The following is a 20,860-nucleotide window of genomic DNA, read 5'->3' as shown; positions in this document are numbered from 1 at the left end:
TTTTCATCTTTGCGGCTGGCATGTAGCTTCCGTTATTTATGAGCACCCAATTTTTCATTTTTTCCTTGTCCATGGGCTCCTGTCTGTCTTTTTAGACCCGGGGGGATATTTCCAAACTCTTTTTTAAAAGATTCAAATCAAATTTCATGGTTGTTCTCTCAGTTTAAAATGTTCACCCAGTGTTGACAGTTGATGCCTTGGGCAGAAAAGCATGTGCAGAGCTATACGGGATGACTGCTAGACAACTCAGAATAGGGATATGGGATGGACACGTGCAAATGTGTGTATTGACAAGACGGAAAACATGTGAATGAGCAGAAGGCAGGGAGTCCATTTCAGGTGGGCTTTGGGGGGCTTACAGCTGATGGAGTTTATCACCCTGAACACAAGAGGGTCCATCAGGGAAAACTGATGATCTGGATGTGAGTGCATTTATGAGCCTGGGAAAAAAGGGGAATTCAGGCTGAATATATGTTAAGGGAGCTGGTAAACAGGCTGTGGAAAAACAGGATCAGTGAATGCTAACTCAGATCTGCCTGCTGCAGAATGGTGCCTTGCTAAGAGAGGGCCTCAAGTTAAATCCACAGAAAATGAGAAGGGAATTCTCTGCTCTGGGAAATGAGCAGCAAGTGTAGCGTGACATGAGGTATCTGTCTGATCATCCATCACAGTCTATCCCATGTCACTTTTTCATTGAATGTTGTGTTTATGCTGTTTCAGGACCTGTTGTGTGTTCTGCTCCCTATTTCATTAGAAGAAATCAGCGCTAATACCAGTGTCAGTATCTTATCCATAGTATGTTGCAGACTGACCAGTATGCAGATGTGATTTCAATGAATCTTGGCAGTTTGTTTCTTATTGCAAAATAAATTTGTTTTAATGACTTCATTTGCTTTTCTTTCATTTTACAATTGAAAACATGAATACGTTTTTTGTGACTGCAACGAAGTGAGCAGATTCAATTTCAGATCTGAACCTAATTTCTCCTTTGTTCATACCTCGGCTGCTTTGCACATCTGCCTTTGAGCTGTGAAACACATTTCACCTTTCAGTTTAGAAGAGGAAAAATTACTAATATGTTAGTCTCTTAGTTTGGAGGAAGGGAGGTTTAACTTCTGTGTTTTAATTTTTGAGTTAATGGTAGCTGACCACTGCTTCACTTCATAGTCCTTAGAATGGGTCCTTTTCACAGGTTCTTGTAACTTAAGCTTATTAAGGATCAGCTGGTCTAGGGAGTCCCCTGCTTTTGGTACGTGTACCACAATAAAGAGGCATGTGAGCTCTGCACGTAGGTGGCCAGTGACTGCAGCTGCTGGTGCTGGCGCTTGTGCCAATAGCAATAAATGAGCAAAGAAAGCTTGAGAAGGTTTTATCTAGCCTGACCTTCTGCACTTCTGGGTTTCATCCAGAGACTTCTGCAGTTGGCCAATAGTGCATGTTCCAAAACAATCTTACTTAATTTAAAATTTTTGAGACTCTATCTTGTGTTCTGTTACATTGCTCTAATAATGCTCGTAGCAAGTAACAATGCAACTAATGGAAATATTGACTCCAGGAATATCTTACAACTTCCCTGGCGAAGGAGAACCTGCAGACTCTAGAGTGCACATTGCATCCCGAAGCATGGTCTCCTATGCTAAAGTTTTCTTCAGCGGATTTTTCCATAATTAGCACTTGTTCCATTATAGTGGAATGTTACGCTCTTCACAAGCAGGATTTCCAGTTTCTGAAACTTTTGAAAGAGCATGACTTCTTCTTGGTTTGAATTACAGCTCATCTTTTACTGTTCTGGATTTCTTCTCTTTTCCCATCCTCTTTTCTATTTGCATGTAATGTGGTAGTCTCATGCAAATCTGGATACAGAGGTACAGATGTACTTGCAACAGAACCTCTTGGTTTCTTCTTTTAATAAACAAAGGACACTTTAATTAAAGGTCATTCAATCTGAATGTGCACATGAAAGTTTGTTGAAAAGAGTATAAATGTTTTATTATGATCTGACAGCCTTAATATGTATTTTGACTTATAGAAAAGAAGAGACAAAAGAAAATGAAATCAACCAGTGACTGGAGAGAGAGGAGAAATGCCATTCGACTTACCAACGAGTACACAGTAGAAACTCTGGTGGTGGCAGATGCTGATATGGTCCAATATCATGGTGCCGAGGCTGCCCAAAGATTCATCCTCACAGTTATGAATATGGTAAGTAGGCGCTTTACTCTCAAAAGAAGAATCAAGAGTAAACATATCATATCAAGGGTAGGTTAAAGCTGGCTTCTTTGACAGTTGAACCAGGTAATTGTTTTGACCTTGAGGTAGGAGGAAAGGTTTTGGTTTTCTTGCATTGTGTGCCTCTTCTCCCCCGTTGGTGTGTTTCCCTGTATCTACCTAAGGACATCACAATAAAAAGCTTTTTTGAAATTTTCAGTTAAGAAATATTCCATAATTGTTCAGCAGTGGTGTCTTCTACCATGTTTTTGTACTGCTGTTGTTTACCTTGGGAGAGAGTGTCCCGGAGTGGATAGATGGTCTTGTCTCACGTGTTTCTTGGGCTCCTAAAGAATTCCATGGCATGCCTGTTTCATAAGAGATACTTCTCTGTGGGTCGTTGTCATAGCAGGCAGTCAAATTGTTACTGAAGACAGCAGTCATACTGATTTCCAGCAGAAAATCTGGCTTTAAGTCAGTTAGAAACACTTTTTATCTCTGATTTTTACATAGTGAAAATGGCTGCCTCCCTTGCTGTGGAAAACATGGCAAACTTATCACCAAACTGCTAGCTCATCCCATTCTCTTTACCCCAGGACCTCCTGCGCTACATGAAGTGGCCCCGATCATACCTCTGAATAGTCGATGGAGTTGGGTTTTAGAAGCATTCTAGAAATTCTGCAGAGGATCTGCCAGGAGTGAGGAAAGCCTTTTGAAACCGCAAGCTCGCATGAAGCGTGGGTGTTAATTTGTTAGCTGTCCTAGTAGCTAAGCCTTCAGTCTCAGCTGATAAGGGAACACAAAGCCTCTCACAATGAATGCTCACTCAGTCACTTGTTGGCAGTGCCAATAAAGAGATAATGGCTAAACTGGATGTGGACACTTGGAAACTCTACTTAGAGACGGCAGGTGTCCTTCCAGAGGCATTTGCACAAGGAAGCCTTGGAGGAAGCGTGTATTCCTCTGCCCATGCTATTGTAACATCCAGGAACCGTTCATTCTCCTGACTACTGCTCTGTTGTTGTTCATGAGCAGCAAATTGGCTTGGGAAAAAAAAAAAAAGCGGTTCATAATAGTAATTGACTGGTCATGCTTCCCAGTGAAGAGCTGAGTGATGGATGCTCAGTGCATAATCCTGCTATGGGACAACAGCTTTTCAAGACGTCTTGTATTCCTTTCTCAACCACTGGTGTGAGGGAGCTCTCCTGTAGTGAAATGCCTTGCTGATTAAGCAGGGCATTTGTTTAACTAGCCTCTTCTGTTAACAAGCTGCTTTTCTATGTCCCTTCCTCCACCTTTTATTTTTGCCTTGTAGCATGCTGTGACAATAGTCACTTAATAGGGCTTCATTGTGTCTCTACATTTATTTGGGTGGGTTTGTCGGAAATGTCGTCTTGCAACAAATCCATTCATGTCACCATCACTTTAGGGTCTACTTACTGGCTTTCTTGCATTTAAGGATGTGTTTGCTGGCGGCATAAGAGCCTTATTCTTCTCAAAGCCACGGTCCTCCACCTTTAAATTCACATACCAGCTTTGCAGTGAGCAGGCAGAACATAAGTTCAGCTCGGAGCAAATTTGCTTCTCAAGTCACTTTTTGAACTAACAGAAGTGCATATTCAGGTGTAACATATGTGTCAGGTCTGAGTTTTTCCCTTATGTCAGATGCTTGGGACCTCAAGAGGGGTGATGGGTGCTTTTTTTCTTTGCAGTGGCAGCCCAGGGGTCCTCATAAAATCTGTTCTGCACTGATTCATCAGTGAGATAACAAAAATCTGCCATTGCGCTCTACAGTCCTGCCAGGGCTAGGACAGGGCATTACGCTGTGAGGGTTTTTAAAACACGTGTCTAATCATCTATTTTGATGATCCTCGTGCCAACAGGTCAATTATTTCAGTGTAGCCATTACTGCATCTCTATGTTGTATAGTTTATCAGCCTGTGAATATTGTTAGGGTTCAATACATTGATAGACCAAGTCCTAAACAAAAGATGGCCATGAATACTGTTGTCTGTCCAGGCTGAGGAGTACTGGAGAACGTCTCAGCAACATCAGCTTGCCAGGTGTGAATATATATGTGTCGGGAGGCGCTGATAGATGGGTTGGGTTCTCTAAACCCATCTACTAAGCAAATATTGAAGCTTAGTTTCCAATGGATTTGGCTGATGGACTTTTAAGCTAGGTTCTGATGCTGTAGTGTGAGCTCACCCCTTTATTAGACACTAGAGAGTGCACATGGAAGAGGACTCTTGGCTGAGGAACACATTTATCTGACATCTCCTAGGGTGCAAAGTCCAGCTGAAATGCTTCCCACTGTTAAGTCATTGCTCCTAGGGGCTCACCCATGTGTTTTTTCTGATGTCTGATAGGATTTGAATTTATGTTTCAGCTTTTCAGCCTTCAGAGGAGCACCAACAGAGTCTCACTCCTTTGTCTGGCCACCTACATTCCCACACTTGTAGGAACATAATATCTTTCAGGCCTCGACCTCCCTGAGGAGACTGGTTGTGAGCGTCTGGCAAGATCAGAAGATACCAAGGAATAATAATAGGCAAACACGTAGATGGCATCATTGCATAAATCCTTTATTCTGAGGTTATAAAACAAGGTGAAATTCAAGGAAATCAAAGGGGATTTTTACATTCCATTTGCTATAATGAAAACTGATCTTCATCCCAACAAAAGAGGCTGAAGAATAATTCAGAAAATGTATTTCAGGGAGACAGGATAGTCATGTGGTTTAGGTAGGCCTTAGCTGAACTCGTCACTCAGCCACGCTCTTTGGGTAGTGCCTGAACCAGCCATGCTGAATCTTTTGTGTGGAAGTTTCCCATCTGTAAAACTGTGATATGAGGAATAGTACAACCCTCACTCCTCAGGGCAGCATCTGTTACATCCTTCTCTGGTGCAGGATCGGTTGTGCTCTGTGTAACCACACAAACGAAGACCCTCCTGGAGGCTTGGGATCTTTGTTTCCTGCCTGCCTCGGTAGGACTTCTGTCAGCCTTCTGTGACCGTTTGTTTGGGGGGCAGGATTTGTCCCATGATATTAGGCAGTGCTTATTCAGCCACACTGCAGGATGGCGGGCTGCCTCTAAAAGAAACCAGAATGTTAATTTTGGCTTGGATGCTTGCATTTAAGCAAATAGAACATTACTGGTCAGGGGTATATTAACTTAACTCCTCTCTGTAAGCCATTACGTTTACTGTCAAACCACAAAACAAGCATTAAGAGGTCTTATTAATGCATTTTATATTTATAGACATTTTAAATAAAGTGATCTGCCTTAAAGTATTTAATATCTATTTATGTTACAAGAATTTCTGAAGGGAAAAAAGTCAGCATTACAAAATACTGTTTTATTGCTCCCTTGGTAAATGAGAATCTTAGGGGAAAAAAACCCCACCACCTCCTCTAGAATAACAGCTAAGAAACACAGCAAGCCCCTTTTGCAACGCAGAAATAACAGGTAGTACTTCAAATAGCAAATGCTGTGTTTTCAATGAAACTCTGTGGTTCTGACCATCCCCTTGAACAGAGAATAGATTCGCACTAAAGTTACTTGTTTACTTGAAAGTCATTGTAGAGGTGCAAACTCTTCCATTTAATAAATTAATATTTGAAGTTGTAAGACAGATTTTTTTCAAGACCATGGAAGAATTTCCCTCCAAGGTACTCTGTAATGTATGAGTAGGAACAAGCACGGCTCCAGGGCTTTCAGTTGACTATTTTTAAGTCACCATCTCTATAATGAAACCGGTTCTTGTTTTCTGGCAAGGTATTTGATTCAGCGTGACTTTCCTAATGGCGATTCCTCATGGCTTTGTGATAATAAAAAAAAAAAGCTGATAAAGAAGTTGTCAAATGCTACCATTTACATCTGCAGCCGCAGCAAGGCAGTGAGTTTATGGGCATGCTGGATGTAAGGACATGGACATAGAGAGATATCAGCAGAATTCTAGAAATGCAAAACCAGCTACTTAAATATATGTATGTGCTGATTTATTTTTCTACGTTAAACTCCCTTGGTATTGAGCTTTTGCACAGTGTTTCAGTCTTTGCATTTCAGTTCTTGTCTCCCCTTTGCATCCTGCCTTTGTTCATGCCCTTCTTCAGTAGCCACCAGTGTTTAGAAGTTCCTCTAACTTCTAAAACAAAGTGCCTTTGTGGTAAAACATGCTTATTTTGCTCACCCATTCTGTTAGTCTGCATCTGGCAACTATAGTTTCTCATTGCATTTCATCCATGTGGAGGCTGGATGGATGTTCTGTTTCTTATGAGGTTCTGTGTTGCTCTTGCAACACTTCATGGCTTCATCTAAACGGAACTTCAGGTTTCTCAGCCAGCAGCTAGAAGACCAGTGCATTGGCTTTGTCTTTTCCTCTCCCCTGTGCTTCTGTGTATCTGCTCACAATAGCTGCCACTTTAGGCTTGGTTCCGGAGCAGGTTTTGAAGCATGAGGCATTCACCGCTTTCTTGCGGGAGCTTTATGCTTTTGTTTCCTCATGTGTTTTCATCTGAGAGAAATGTCCAGTAAGCCAAAAAGAATTTCTCTGTCCCGACAGACCAGGCAAACTGCACTGGCGTCTACTGTGGCTGGTGTTCATGGCTTAGGCCTTCAGCTTCCTGGAGAAAACTCTGATTCTAATGATTCTGAAGCATACGATAAATGTGGTACGAGACCGTTTGGAAAATTCTGTCCGTGGCCATAGTGTGTTTGTAAAGTTGAGGATGACTGGTTTGAGCTAGTACCTGAACAGCAAGTTGTGAATGTTGGCTCCTTGCAATTGTGCAGGGCTTATTTTGCAAACCCAAGTCCCACTCAGACTGACCCTCCGAGCATTTAGCGACAGAGATGTCTGAATTTCCAAGACCACAACATAATAATTTAAAACCTGCTTTCTGTGTGTCTGAAAACCTTAAAAAAAAGGTTGTTTGGGTTTGTTTTTTTTTTTTTTCTCTTCTAAGTGCATTTTTTGTGGTTTTGGAATAAATTACAACTGTGGCTTGGTTTTTTGCTTGACTTTTTCTGAGCGAATACAGCATGCAGCGGTAAGTTACTGTACTATGTGTTAGTTTTCCTGCAGCTGTTGCTAAGCCATGCAATTAGTGTGGAAACCCTTTGGAGCAGCAAGCAGTAACTTGAAGTTAGTGATCTTTTGGATGTCATTAAGAGGGAAAATTTTTATGTTTTTCTTTAGGAATAATACTGGTTTACTCTCTGAAGCCTTTACACTCTGCAGATCATTTTTCGTTTTGGATTTCCCCTGTGAGAGATTTTTCTATGTTAAAGAAGCAGATAAAATCATTTTTATCATGCAGGCATTGATGGATTTATATGTCTGTGCTCTTGGGGACTGGCACATAAAGGTTCCAGAGCTGCCACTGATAATTGGCTCCCTTACCCTGATCTGGAATTTTCATGATGGGAACAGGGATGTAAGGGAAAATGATATAAATATTTGATCGCTGTCTACAGATTTCTCTTTTCACTCCAGCAGCCCCAGGAGAAAGAGTTATGTCAACTGTATCTTATAAAGAGCCATGAATATGTACTTTTTTTATAATGTTTAATTGGGTAATTTGAAAGCTTGGCTTTAGGTGGGTGTTAGAAATCCTATAGCACTTTTCAAAACAAGTGAAAGACAACCTCAGTAACCTGACTAATGCTTCTGCTCTCCAAACGTCGTCCAGCAGCCAAGGCAATGGGGAGGCTCTCACTTGAGTGCAATGCTTAGGAAAGAAAAAAGTCAATTAACCCTCAGGGTTGCTGTTCTGAACTCCAAAACATCTGAAACACACACGTCTCCCTCCCACCGTCCACCTGCAGAGGAAGCTCTTGAGAATTAAAAAAAAGTAAACTGATGTAGTTTAGTTCCTCTCTTAGTCCAATTCCTCATGTCTAGGCTGTGCTTTATGCACGCTGGGGCAGGCCTGGACAGCTTGTGCCAAAGCTGCATTTATTCTGTCCCTTCCTTGTCAAAGCCATAAGGAGAAAGGCAGGCAGGAAGAATGCAAACAGAGGAGGAGGAGAAGGATGGTCCAGGCTTCAAGCTTTTCTCTTTTCTTTAGGGCATTCTGTGCAATAAGGTTCTGTCAGGGAAACGCAGATGAAGGAGGGAGATGTCAGAGATGGGCTTTATTCTTTTTCTTGTTCTTCTGCACTTCCCCTTCCATTTTACTGTTTTGTATGACTCTTTATCATACCTCTTTCTGTTTCCAACACGTATTCTCTCTACTTCTGATGACTCCTCACAGAATGGAAGTCAATACAGCGTAGAAGTTCACCTGCAACAGAGGAACCAGTGCTCATGACCACGCTTCAGCCACACTGACAACTTTTCACATCCCTTCTCTTCAGCCCAGTGACCAAAAACCTCCATTGCTCTTCCAGCCAAGCTGTTTTCTGGCACTGTGCTGACGTCCTAAAACAGCAACCTTTGCATGTTGTTCCACGGCAGTGTGTGAGTGGGTTTCATGTAGCTGACGCTTGTGTTCCCAGCTGCCTTATTTTATTAAAAGGTTCTAAAATACCCCAAATATTTTTACTTTTCCCCTGTTGGAAGTGGTCACAGCAGCCTCAAGGGTGTGATGCAATTGCAGGCTTGAGGGAGGGTGGCCCACGGTATTGCGAGTGGGATGGGAGGTGTCTGTGAGTGAGTCAGTCTCTCTGTTAATGCATGCTGTCCGCGCAGCAGGAAACCTTGAGAACATCTGCACTAGGAAATCCCATTCCCCCTCCCCTGGTACCAATTATCTCAGCCACCTCGCTTGGCGCCGTTAGCTCGTGTGCCGATGATAGCCAGTTGGATGTCGTGTCTGAACAGCTTTGACACGCCAAGCTTGTGGGTGATGGTTTCCTTGTAGGCTGGGTGGGAAGGGCACAAGGTGGTCGCTGCCACGATGGAATGCAGTTCTCAGCAGGAAAGACCTACGGATTTGAATTCTTTTATTTTAAAGACACCTGGATTCCATGATAACGCATCCCTTGGGCACAACCTACCTGGCACAGACTGGTTTAACACTGGCTGCATGCTGCCAAAATGGCTGTGAATAACCTGTGCTGAACTCGGTCTCATATTTTTTCATCAAGTCATTTCAGGTCTGGTTGTCTTCTCGCTGGGGTTCCTTCTAGCCTTAAAGACCACTATTTGAGACGGTTTGGGTTTTCATTTAAAAGGACGGTGCATTGGGTGCAGGTGCCCTGGGGGCTGCGGGGGCCTCTGTGAGGAGAGACCCGGGGCTGCCCTGGGCTGGTCACAGCCGGTTGCAGCCGGTTCTGCAACGGCCCCACCACAGGACTCCGCCGAGCCCCTTGGCAAAGCTGGCAGTGCCCCTGTGAAAACATATTCAAGAAAGGGGAAAAGAATGCATAGGCAGTGAGGAAAAAAGTGTGGGGAAAAATCCATGTGAGCGCCCAGGCCAGAGCAGGACGAGGGGCAGGAGGTGCTCCAGGTGCTGGAGCAGAGATTGCCCTGCAGCCCGTGGAGAGACCATGGTGGGGCAGGTTAGTATTCCCTGAAGAATATTGTGGCCTGTGGAGGGACCACGGTGGGGCAGGTTGGTATTCCCTGAAGAATATTGTGGCCTGTGGAGAGGAGCCTGCGCTGGAGCAGGTTCTCCTAACAGGAGCTGCGGCCCATGGGGATGGGCCATGCTGCAGCAGGGGAACAGTGTGCGAAAGAAGGAGCAGCAGATAGGAGCTGTTATGGGCTGACCACAACCCCCATTCCCCATCCCCCTGCACGGCTTGGAGGTAGAGGAGTCTGGAATGGAGGAGTGAAGTTGAGCCTAAAAAAAAGTGATGGGATGAGGTGAGGGCAAGGAGTTGTTTTAATTTATCTTTGTTTCTCTCAATGCAAATTATTTTAATTGGCAATAAATTAAATTTTCCCAGGGTCAAGTGTGTTTTGCCTATGATGGTAATTGATAGGCGATCTCCCTCTCTTTACCTCAACCCACCAGCTTTTTCATCTTATTTTGTCCCCCTGTCCTGTTGAGGAGGGGTTGTGAGAGAGCGGCGAGGTGGGGTCTGGCAGGCGTCTAATCAGAGAAGCTCAAGTGCCGCATGGCTCGTTGCCTCTCAGCCTCTGTGTCTCCATTTCGCAGTCCTATGTCTGGGCTAAATGCAAGGTCAAATCACTTGTGCAGAACTCTCTTGCACTCTGTTTTAACTGAGAAGGCCTCTCAGTATAGTGATGAGAGTATACATATTCCGTATTCAGTTGATGAATAAGAGCTGTGTTTGCTTGCGCAGACCAATTTGCGGGCACGCTTTTAGTCTGTTTTCTTGCTAATTTGCCTGCAGATCTCAGCTCATTTTGAAAGACAAGTTTATTTGTGGGTGGAGTGTGAACAGTTCCCAGCTAAATCTATGTAGACCTTTCTGTATAAAACTTTACAGGGGGCTTTTTACTAACAGGAAAAGAAATAGAAGAATCAGTGAAGACAGATGAAACTGGAGATGTTTCTCTACTCTTCAACTTGGTTCATGAAAGAAGATTGGAAATTATAAATGTGATATTTTGACTGTGTCCTGCAGTTCTGGTGCTGGACCATCTTAAATCACAGTGCTAATGTCTTCTTCAGCTGAGCTTATGATCACACTTAAAATCCTGAGAAACAGTGAGTGCAGAGTTGCATGAAACAAAACAAAGTACTGTTCCTCTGGCAACTGTCTATCCATCTCTCAGAAAAATTTTTGAACCTTCATTAAGAAATTATTTACCCCAACATGTTGGTATTTTTAGCTATTGTACTTTCTTGCCTTTTGCCAGTAATAAACGATCTACTTGGAGATTGATCCTTGTAGTTAAACAACTTGCTATTACACCTGGGTTTGCGCTGCAGCGTAATCAGCATCCTGTCGTTATCAGAGTCTCATGGGCCAGCGCTGTGGTGTCAGGCACGTTACAGTATGTTTACCTGTACACACATTACAGTACCGATTGCAGTGCAAAGGAACCAGTCTGACTGCATTGAAGCAAGCGTCTCCCTTCTAATCCAGTCAGATCTCATGGACTCAAAAGTCTGGTTCAGCCTCTGAGGTATTCAGAGTGGGGGATGGAAGCAGAGCTAGCTGGAGCAGATCTCTGATGAGAAAGGGTCTGTCTCTTCTCTAGGTGAATTGTGTCTGAAGGCTTTAGTTGTGCTGAAGTAGAACAGCAACTTGTACCAGTCAGGCTTATTTAGCAGAGGGAAAGGTTATTGTTCCTACTAGGCAACACAAACTACCCTCAACCTGGGGCTTCTTTGGGCTCCATTTAAGAGAATAAGCAAACAAAGCTTGAATAAACAAGCAAAGTAAAGCCTCTTTTGCATGCCTAGTGTATTTTGGTTTAGAATCCAATTGTTGCTGCTGCTAGCTAGGTTGGGCTCTTCTGAGATCAGTGATGGATGCAAATACAAATGCAGTCAAAGTTATCCTAAGGATGGAGAGCACTAGAGAAAAGGAAGAGGGGCTGACAGCTAAACTCACCAGCAGCTGGTTCTTGCTATGCACGTTTTACCAGTGAAAACTACCTTTTGAAGTCAGTGGTGTTTGGATCTCTCTGTGCTGCGTCTGGAGGCAGGCAGCTTGTCTCCTCTGGGGGAAAGGCAAGCACCATTATCCATTAGGCTTAATGATAAGAACCAGTTTGCTGTATTCTCATTTTATGAGTAAAATCTTTATGGGATGGTCAGAGCTAGCAGTGATCTAGGCAAATCAAAGGCATCCATCACAGGCAAATGTTTGTTAACCTCTGTAGAGGCTGACATGAGAGGCTGACTTGATGAGCATGATGCCCCATTGACCCTCTCAGCTGAATGTCCAGGTCTCCATTTACACATAAGTCCACCATCAGAGCCCTTCTCTGCAAGTGTCAAGTTTATTCCCCCAGGTCTGTAGTGAGAGGCCTTAGCTACTCTACCAACATACCCCCGAGCTAAGCAAATAGTACCAGCGCTTGTATGCATTTGTATACCAGCCACAGGGAAGATAAATGGCTTATTGTGCTCATGCTAAAGGTCAGTGGGTCAAATACTGAGTAGCGTCTGTCTTGCAATCTGTGCCTAAATTATAGGAAACATTTATGTGTGTGCTTAAATCAAACTCCAAACACTAAAGAGCTTAAGAACTCTCTTACACTGAGCACATTCCTGAGTATTTGCACAAATAGGAAAAATACCAAGCGTTGAAAACATAATATCCAAAATGTGTTCAGGTCTTGGGTTTGTTGTAGGAAGTTAGCTGAGCCTGTGTGGTATTTCTAGCCAAAAGAGATGTGAGTAAGGAGTATAGCTTACCTGAGGCCAAATCCTGCCTCACGGTAGTCAAGAGTCTTTCTTCACTGATGTTGATTTTATTTTTTTTGACTGAGTAGGGAATACAATATTCATCCAAAGGTTATTATGATGTATTTTAAACCTTTTTAAAAATAAACCCCGCCCTCACCTTTTTTGATATAGTCTAGATAAAGCATTTGTACATGGAAAAATTGGTGGAATAAAATTCTGGCATCAATTAAGATCTTATGTTCTAACCTATAAAAATGAGGTGAAGCATCTGAACTGGAATGCAAAATCTGGAGAAAGTAGTAAGGTAGTTTCCGGTGCTATTTTTGTATTTCCTGAGGCTTGTGTCATTATGTGCTGCCTTATTACTATTCTCTTATATAAGATATGAAAATAACAGAGGGAAATTGCTTTTCCATTCTATTTCCTGAAGTCTAAAACACACCATTATTTCCTCTTGCATTCAGATATCTCTGATATTTAAATGCTGAAGATCCATATTAGTTGGATGCTTCATAACGTATGTCCATGTTCCTGAGACTTTGGTTTATGTTTACGGATCCTTTGGAATATTTCTCTCCTTTGCTGCTGAGGAACCCTTTTCCTCTTGTTTATTCCATTTAAAAGCATTTCTTTGTTTTAATGTTTTTTGCCTTGAATGCTGAATCTTGCTCAGATTAGTCTGTGACAAATTTTTCAGGTGGTGGAGCCAAAAGCAGTACGATAGGAGCAAACCTACTGTGGTTTTGCAAGTGTTTTAGCTACACTGTAGTATGTGGAACTGTTAGAGTGGTGACACAGTAGCTCTTAAAAATTCTTTGTTTTGTTGAGTGTAGTAGCACAACCCATTTGAGTTTGTTTTGGGTCAGTTTTTGGAAGGATAAATGTCTAACTTTAGTCACAATTAGTCCCTTCAACTATTACTAGGTTTTGGTATTGTACTGATACACTGTGGATGTTTTATTTGCATTTTAACAGGTGTACAACATGTTTCAACATCAAAGTCTTGGAATTAAAGTCAGCATTCGAGTGACCAAACTAGTCCTGCTCCGCAACCGTCCTGTGAGTTCTAACTCGTTTTTACCTTGCTGCTGTAATTGTACTGTGATAGTCTCACAGGCAGAGCAGGATCCTTGTGCTGGGGTGGGGGGGAAAGTGGGGCAGGTCTGGCCACATGATCATAAATTGTAAGCAGTGGGAGCCACGCTACACCAGGCAGTATTAAAGGTGGGAAGTACTCCACACTATGGGAGTGAAAAGAGCTCTAATTCTTTTATTTATCCTTCCTGGTAAATCTTTGTCCACCTAATAGTTGAGAACCAGTCTCAGGAGTTAACTGTTACAAAGATTAAAAATTATATGGCTCTGGTATCGAATATATAACTTCCAGACTTACGAGACTTGTGAATGTAGTTCTGTATTAGAATCTTATGAGTGCGGCCAGCTGATGGAGTTTGTTCTGTAGATCAAATGATGGAAGTTGGTGTGGAATCCAAAGTCCCTAGTTCACCTGCTCAGATGAAGCTGGTTTCACACTTTTCTTTGTATCACACTATGTCTTTGAGCCTCTGGTATTTCATCAGAAGTTTAACGCTTTATGTAAAGACTGTGACTGATATTTCTTTTGTATCCCTTTTTTTTTCCGAAAGGCGAAATTGTCTATTGGGCATCATGGAGAGAGATCTCTGGAGAGCTTTTGTCAATGGCAAAATGAAGAATACGGTGGGGCAAAATACCTTGGTAACAACCAGGTTCCTGGCGCGAGGGATGACACCCCTCCAGTGGATGCTGCTGTTTTTGTAACCAGGTATAGTAAGGTCTGGTTTATCAGTTTACTTCAACCAATAATGGCCCACAGTCAACGATGGGGTTATCTGGTCTAGCAGTAATCCAAGAAAAATATCTGTTGATGATGATACATTTGCTACCTACACACTGTTTGGATGGCTCAAATGACTCCGATGAAAGTGATCTGTCTTGTGTCTGTGTATACTTAACAAGGTATGCAAAAGCATGTCTCCTCCTGAAACCGAGCGTTGTCGTGCTCAGGATACAGGCAAGACATGGCTGCAGCACAGGTGATGATATTTTTTTAACACCAGCTGGTACAAGTAGAAAAAATAGGTGAGGTTTTGGAGGAGCAAATCCATGGTCTTTTAAGTTGATTGCATACTTTAAGATGTAAATATAGAATGCATGGCTATAGAAATGATCTCTGAATAATTAAAGTGAGCACAAAAATATAGTGTAAGATGGATGTTTTATGTGCTAGGAAAACACTACTTACCCAAATTTGAGACAGGAAATGTCTGTACGGCAGTTCAATATTACTCACCTCTTTCACCTTTTTTTCTCTGCCAACAATGTAAGTAGAAATGCATGGTTTTGCATAAACTGCCATTCTGATTGTAATAATCTATTGTGTAAATAGTCACATTGCAAACTATCCATGGGATTTTGGTGAGTGTTTAATAAAATAGCTGGTGAGCAGGGCACGGGGCCAGAAAAGTTCCTAAGAATGCACCTTCACAGACATGTGTGCAGTTCCCCCAAATCCTTCTCTCTCCTCTGTGTTCAATGTAGTCCAGCCAAGCACTTAAGCAGATATTTAACATTTTAGACAGGGTGAATAGTTCCTTTGAAGTCAATGGGCTGCACATCCTGGTTATAGTTAAGCATGTGCTTCGTTGGATCAGAGCCTAAATAAATAACTAACATTTTTGTTAAACTCATCTGCGCATCCAGTTGTCCTGCATGACAAGCGAGGCATACAGAATCTCTTCTGATGTGCTCTAAGCATGGGGTGGAGGGAATGAGCAGAACATTTCATCTGTGCAGTCTCTCTGCAGCTTATAAAATTGAATGCATAATGTCAGGCTAAATGAGTTGGACTCAGGCATCTGAGGAAGAATGGTAGAAAGAATGTGTAGCAAGAATTGTTCAATAGATTTGCAGGGGTCTGCAGCCAGAATAGCTGGTTTGATACAGGTTTGGTTGGTCTAGAAATTAGATTCTGATTTTATCAGAAAGTTCAGGCCAGGGAGCACATTGCTGTGCATAAGAGCAGCATTTTTCCTGTTTGATACGCCAGCAGTGGTTGACCCCAAAGTACATGTAGTCTTTTTCCTTCCTTCTTGCTGTGTCTTGTCATCCTTAACCCATCCTGCTTCTGCTGCATAGAGGATGCAGCATTGTTTAGAAGACTTCTGGCCCAGCAGCCTGATTCCTGCATCAGGAAAATGAGGTTTTCTACTCTTGGCTTTGGAAGTGTGTGTGTGTGTCCCTGGACCCTCCCCAGACTGTACAGATGGACCAGTGGTAGAGGATATGGGAGCAACAGCATGTCCAGCACAAGTAATTGTGCCAGAAAAAGCAGAAGCTGAATTTTCAGCAGCTGCAGCAGCTTTAGGACTAGAAACAGATTCTTTGGGGTCAACCTCTGAAGAAATCCCTCTGGTTCCAATCTGGCTCTGTTCATTTGAAACACCAAGGCACACTTGCCTTTTGAAACTTCACCTCTAACTGATGTTCCCCATGTACTCATTTGTATGCAAAAGTAGGTTACCTAGGTGGCAAGTATCCCTTCTGTGGGATTTTAATAGTATCCACCTGACTGAATTCCAAACAAGAGGCATACTATGTCTGTGAAATATGATGATCCAGTTCAGTAAATAAATGAGACAGTGAGAATAATCTGTTATAGCTCTGAAGGTCTGAGTATAGTGTTGTGGTCTCTATAATTATCAGACTTTTCTTGTTCAAATTCCGGTTTTGAACTTGCAGAAATTCAGATCTCTGGCATCTATGGATAATGTCCTTCATATTTCAATGGGCAGCTGAACAGAATAACTTCTGTCTGCAGAATCTGTGTCTCAGTGATTTTAGAAGCATGTCTCATTTGAAACACATTCCCCCTGTTGATCTTCTGTCTTTTGCATTCCGTAGGAAATCTTCAGACATTCTCACGTCTCCTGGCTGTAGGTGTTTGGGTCACCGACAAGGCTATAGGTGATGTGATAGCAGAGCAAAGAATGACACAACACTGATAGGAACAAAATTCAGAGCTGTCATTAAGGAAAGACTTGGTTTTTTCCCTGATATGCTGGTGTAGTTATTCTATTTGCAGCCTTCTCCTCCCTTCCACATTTCTCCACCTCTTTGCCTTTACATTAAATGTGCAAATGAAGCAATTCAATGTGCATTGAGGAAACTGGGCGCATAGTGCTATTAAACGTATATATGGATGGGGAAGGCGTTTTTGGGGCAGATGTTTGACTGTACCAATTTCCTCTGTCCTTTAGCTTTATGACCCTGCAGGGTTAAACTGGTCAAAAGATGTCATTTGAAAGATGCTGGGAAGTGGCCATTAAACAGAATACTTCTTATTCATGTTGCACAGTTCAACTACTGTCCTTCTTTCTTACAGGAAGGACTTGAATTGCAGAATTTAGCTTAGCTCAGTTAGGTATTTTTTTCCAGTTTGTGTAAGCCAGATGGAAGAGTGACTGTAGGAGGAGTTCTGAGCTCTTTTCTGGCTATTTTCATTGAACAAAACAACTGACTTCTCATTTATTTTAGAATTGTTTAAGTCTCCTAATGGGAACACTCTGCACAGTACCACAAGTGATAATGACCAAGAATTTCACAGGTCCCTAGAAGATGAGAACACATGTCCCGCTTGATTCAGTCAGTGGCTAAAAGTGAAGAGTAAATTTGCTTCACAGCTACAGCGTGTGATTTCAGTATATTATCCAAGACTTAAGGTGATAAGGTCAGATCTCAGATTTGAACTGCAGTAAGAGTTTTATTCCAACATAGCTCTATAAAAGATTCTGCTAACAAAACTATGTCTCTGTGATAAGAGACCTCTGCACATGCAATGAATATTAAGATATCTTTTTTTTATATCCTTGAAGTATCATTATAATATCATTCATGACAAGCTCTCACTTCAGAAATATAGAGGCAGTCAAGCTCAAAAATGCTCCAGAGAGACACCTGTGATTGCAATCTTTGTAAAAGCAGATCAATTTCAGTGCCATGATGGGGCTGTCTTACCTCGCTGGTGTGACTGAGCCACAAGTGAGACAGATCTTTCTAAATGGCTTTTCAGGCCTTGGCTCCCCTCTGATTGCCAGGACAGGACTGTAGGAGTTTTCAGTATATAGGTTTTGTGGTGGGGTGGCTGCTTGCCTTTGGAAGAAGACTGAGACCCACCAAACTCATTTGTGACTAAAGGTTTGGATGTGCTTTTCTGTTTGGCTGCAGAATTTGGGGGTAAAATGTTTACAATAGGACTGGATGATTAAAGCCTAGCATTTTGATACAAGATCTTTGAATAGAAGGATGGTTTCTCTTGGACTTGTGTTTATGACAGTTTAAAGGATGTGCTGAAGAGGTTTCATACTTGCCGGCCCACATGCAGTGAATTGGGCAGCTATGTTCAGTTCTTCCTGCTGACCTGTTTCAAGTCCTTCCCTGACCGGACAGCATCCCAGCACTCCCTTTACAGAGAGGGATTGTTCGACCTCTGTAGGAGAGTCTGCAAGTTGTGCTGGATTGTTTGCAGGACCCTTTATTTTATAACACGGTGGTAATTTCTCCAGGGTGCTGCCTGAAAGTGCCAGACACCTTTCAGTGTAGAACACAAAGTGCAAGGAGCAAAATTGCTGTACTTTATTTGCAGAGCTGGCCAGCCCCTGAAGAAAGATGCTTTTCTAGCAATGGCCTCCTGCCATCTACTAATAGTTCAGCTATCTGTTGTCACAAGAAAAGCATCTGTTTGATTTACCAGTTTATATAACATAATAAGTCCTTAAATAAACCTCCGTCAAGCTAGCTCTGGGAACTCAAGCAGGCGTGCTTGTGCCAGCTCTGTCAGGAGACTGTCATTAGTCTTCTTTGGAAAGGCTGGAATGCCAAGGTGTCGAGACACAGTAAGGCTGCAGTGAAAAATGAAAGCTGGGGCTGATGTGTGGTTGTAGCTTCCGATTTTCTTTTGTTCCTATCTGATTTTTTAACACTTTGATGGTTCTTATGGTTTTTCTGCATTAAAGCATGGTTAGTTTTCAATGTCTGCTTAACAAGAGCTGGTAATAGCTGTTGTTTCTCTCCTTCCAAGCCCTTGGCAACTTGATTTGTGACTTTCAAAGGAGTTTGGTGTGAAGGCCTTAGGTTCATCAGCCACAGTCCTGGGCATTAAATTCCTTTTCCCATAAATCCTACTTTCATATTTTGCTTCAAGAAAAAAGCTTTTTTAATCTTTCTCTAAGTATTTTCTTTTGCTAAGTATTATCTTTCTTGAAGTATTTTTAATCTTCCCCCTGCCAAACTCTTGAACTCAAAATCCCACTGGGGACTCAGGCATTTCAAATGACACACTTCAAATGCACTAATACGATTCTCTCACTAGCCTCCCCACAGGGTGAGGAAAGCCATAATGATAGACATTATGGTTCCTTGTCTTCCCTTGGGTTAAGGAACTTCTGAAATGTTTTAGCACATGTGATGTTTTTCTCCAGCTCCTCTTCATAATGGATAGCACTGCAAAGCAGGTCTGGTCAAGATCGCTCCTAAAGTTTAGGTCTAAGTGCTTATTGAAATGTATTCAAACCATTAATTTAGTTATAAACTACTTTTCCTCCCACACTTGTTTTTCTGTCATGAGGAATCTCGGTTACAAAATCTCACACGAAGTGTCAGCACTTAGATGGTGAGCTTCAAGGCTTTTTATTGTATTTAATACAGCTGCATGGGTCCCTGGTTGATTTGTGGGTGCCAGTGGCATATGTAGTATCTCTTCCTGCCTTGATGAGATCTGGGGAGAGTGGTTGAGATGTGGGGAGTAACAGAGACCAAATGAAGTCTCTTGAACCTCTGTGTTGGATTCAAAACATAAAATAGCAAATCTGACTGTAATAAGTTTAGCTGAAGCCAGTTCACCTAGCTGTTACCTGGCAAATCCTGAAATTCTCTTTCTTCTTCCTTGTCAATGTCTGTCTTTCTCCATTTAGTCCTGCTTCTTTCTTGTCTTTTTCTATTCCAGTGGAAGAAAAAAAGTGAAGAACTGAGAATTTCTGGGTATATACGATTAGTCCTGTGTCTCCAGGAAGTGTCCCCAGTATCTCTTTCTCCCACTTTTAATGGTGCTGTTGCATCACAGGGTGTCTGCTCCTTTTTGTTACGGTTCTCTTGTGAAAAGAAGAGATTCTGTTTTAATCCAGTTGCTGAAGAAGTCTGACATCGTAGAGTGAGGCAGGACTCTTTTACATGCTGAATCATAAGTCTGTTAAATTGGACTGTTAAATATGGAGCTGATTCACATAATTGCTTGTAATCTTGTGGTAGCAATCAATGTTGCTATCTCTGTTGTCATCATGTAGACTGCACAGCAGTTTTTTAAAAAAACAACATTCAAACCTCAACACCCATGATATGTGAGTCATGCATCACTGCTTTTTCCTTGCCTGAAGTCTGGAGGCACAGGATACATTTCAATTCTGTTCTGTTTTTCTTTCTAGGACAGATTTCTGCGTACACAAAGACGAGCCTTGTGACACTGTGGGTAAGTCAAAGAAGTAGCGAGAGTGTTTTGATAGCCAAGTCTGCTAAGAGGAGCTTTCTGGGCAATCTTTCATTCTTTGGTTTGCCTTAATGTTGCTTTTGCTATTCTGTATACCTCTGTGATGCAAATATGGATTAGTTGAGCAGGGTATGAACTATAAATAAGCCATTAAATATTAACCCCTTCAAGCACTGGAGGTCTCTGAGGTCAGGAAGCAATCTTAAGTATTTCTACTTCTGTAGAGCGGATGTAGAATTAGATGTTTGGAGATTGTGTCTTTTGGTGTGTCTGTATAATGCTCCTTTCAGTGCTCTCTCACCTAAACCAAGAATTTGCTCACTAATGAATGTATTTCCAATTGCAAGAACCTGTATAATACTCCCAGATCAAACTGGCACTCAGACACCAGAGAAGAATACCTCATTGTAGGAAAGCCAAGTTAAATCTTCTCTTCTGCCTCCTACTCCTCCTACTTCCTAACTGCCTTTAATCGTAACCAAACCCTGGGTACACAGGGTCCTTACATCCTACACATTAAATACTTTGTTTATTTATTTATTTATTTAACATAGGTAGCAGTAACCTTCACTGTACCTGTTCTTTTGGTATTTTTTTTTTTAATCACCACAGTAGCAGCAGTGTTTGCAGGCATAGCTCAACATCCTCTCTATGATGCTTGCGTGACTTTTTAAGACTTGCCTCAAAGTCAAGTGGCCCCTTATCCTACATTCTGTGTAAACTTGGAATGGATCCTGATTTTCAGCTGATCTTACGCTCCAGTGCTCAGAGAGATGCTCGCAGACTAGGGTTCG

The 20,860-nt window shown here is 42.1% G+C and overlaps 1 protein-coding gene across 1 annotated transcript in view; it reads left to right on the top strand.

Annotated features, from left to right (window-relative positions):
* Positions 1–20,860, top strand: part of ADAMTS17 (ADAM metallopeptidase with thrombospondin type 1 motif 17) — a 191,410-nt gene that overhangs the window by 25,495 nt on the left and 145,055 nt on the right. Inside the window, exons 4-7 of the mRNA XM_063347091.1 lie at positions 2,030–2,202; positions 13,463–13,546; positions 14,134–14,291; positions 20,005–20,048. Of these exons, the coding sequence (XP_063203161.1) occupies positions 2,030–2,202; positions 13,463–13,546; positions 14,134–14,291; positions 20,005–20,048 (459 nt within the window). The remainder of the gene's footprint in view (positions 1–2,029; positions 2,203–13,462; positions 13,547–14,133; positions 14,292–20,004; positions 20,049–20,860) is intronic.

Source organism: Chroicocephalus ridibundus, chromosome 9, assembly GCF_963924245.1.
Source record: "Chroicocephalus ridibundus chromosome 9, bChrRid1.1, whole genome shotgun sequence".
NCBI classification, from domain to species: Eukaryota; Metazoa; Chordata; class Aves; order Charadriiformes; family Laridae; genus Chroicocephalus; species Chroicocephalus ridibundus.
Note: the sequence above shows the minus strand (reverse complement) of the source record. Positions and strands in the feature narration are given on the sequence as shown.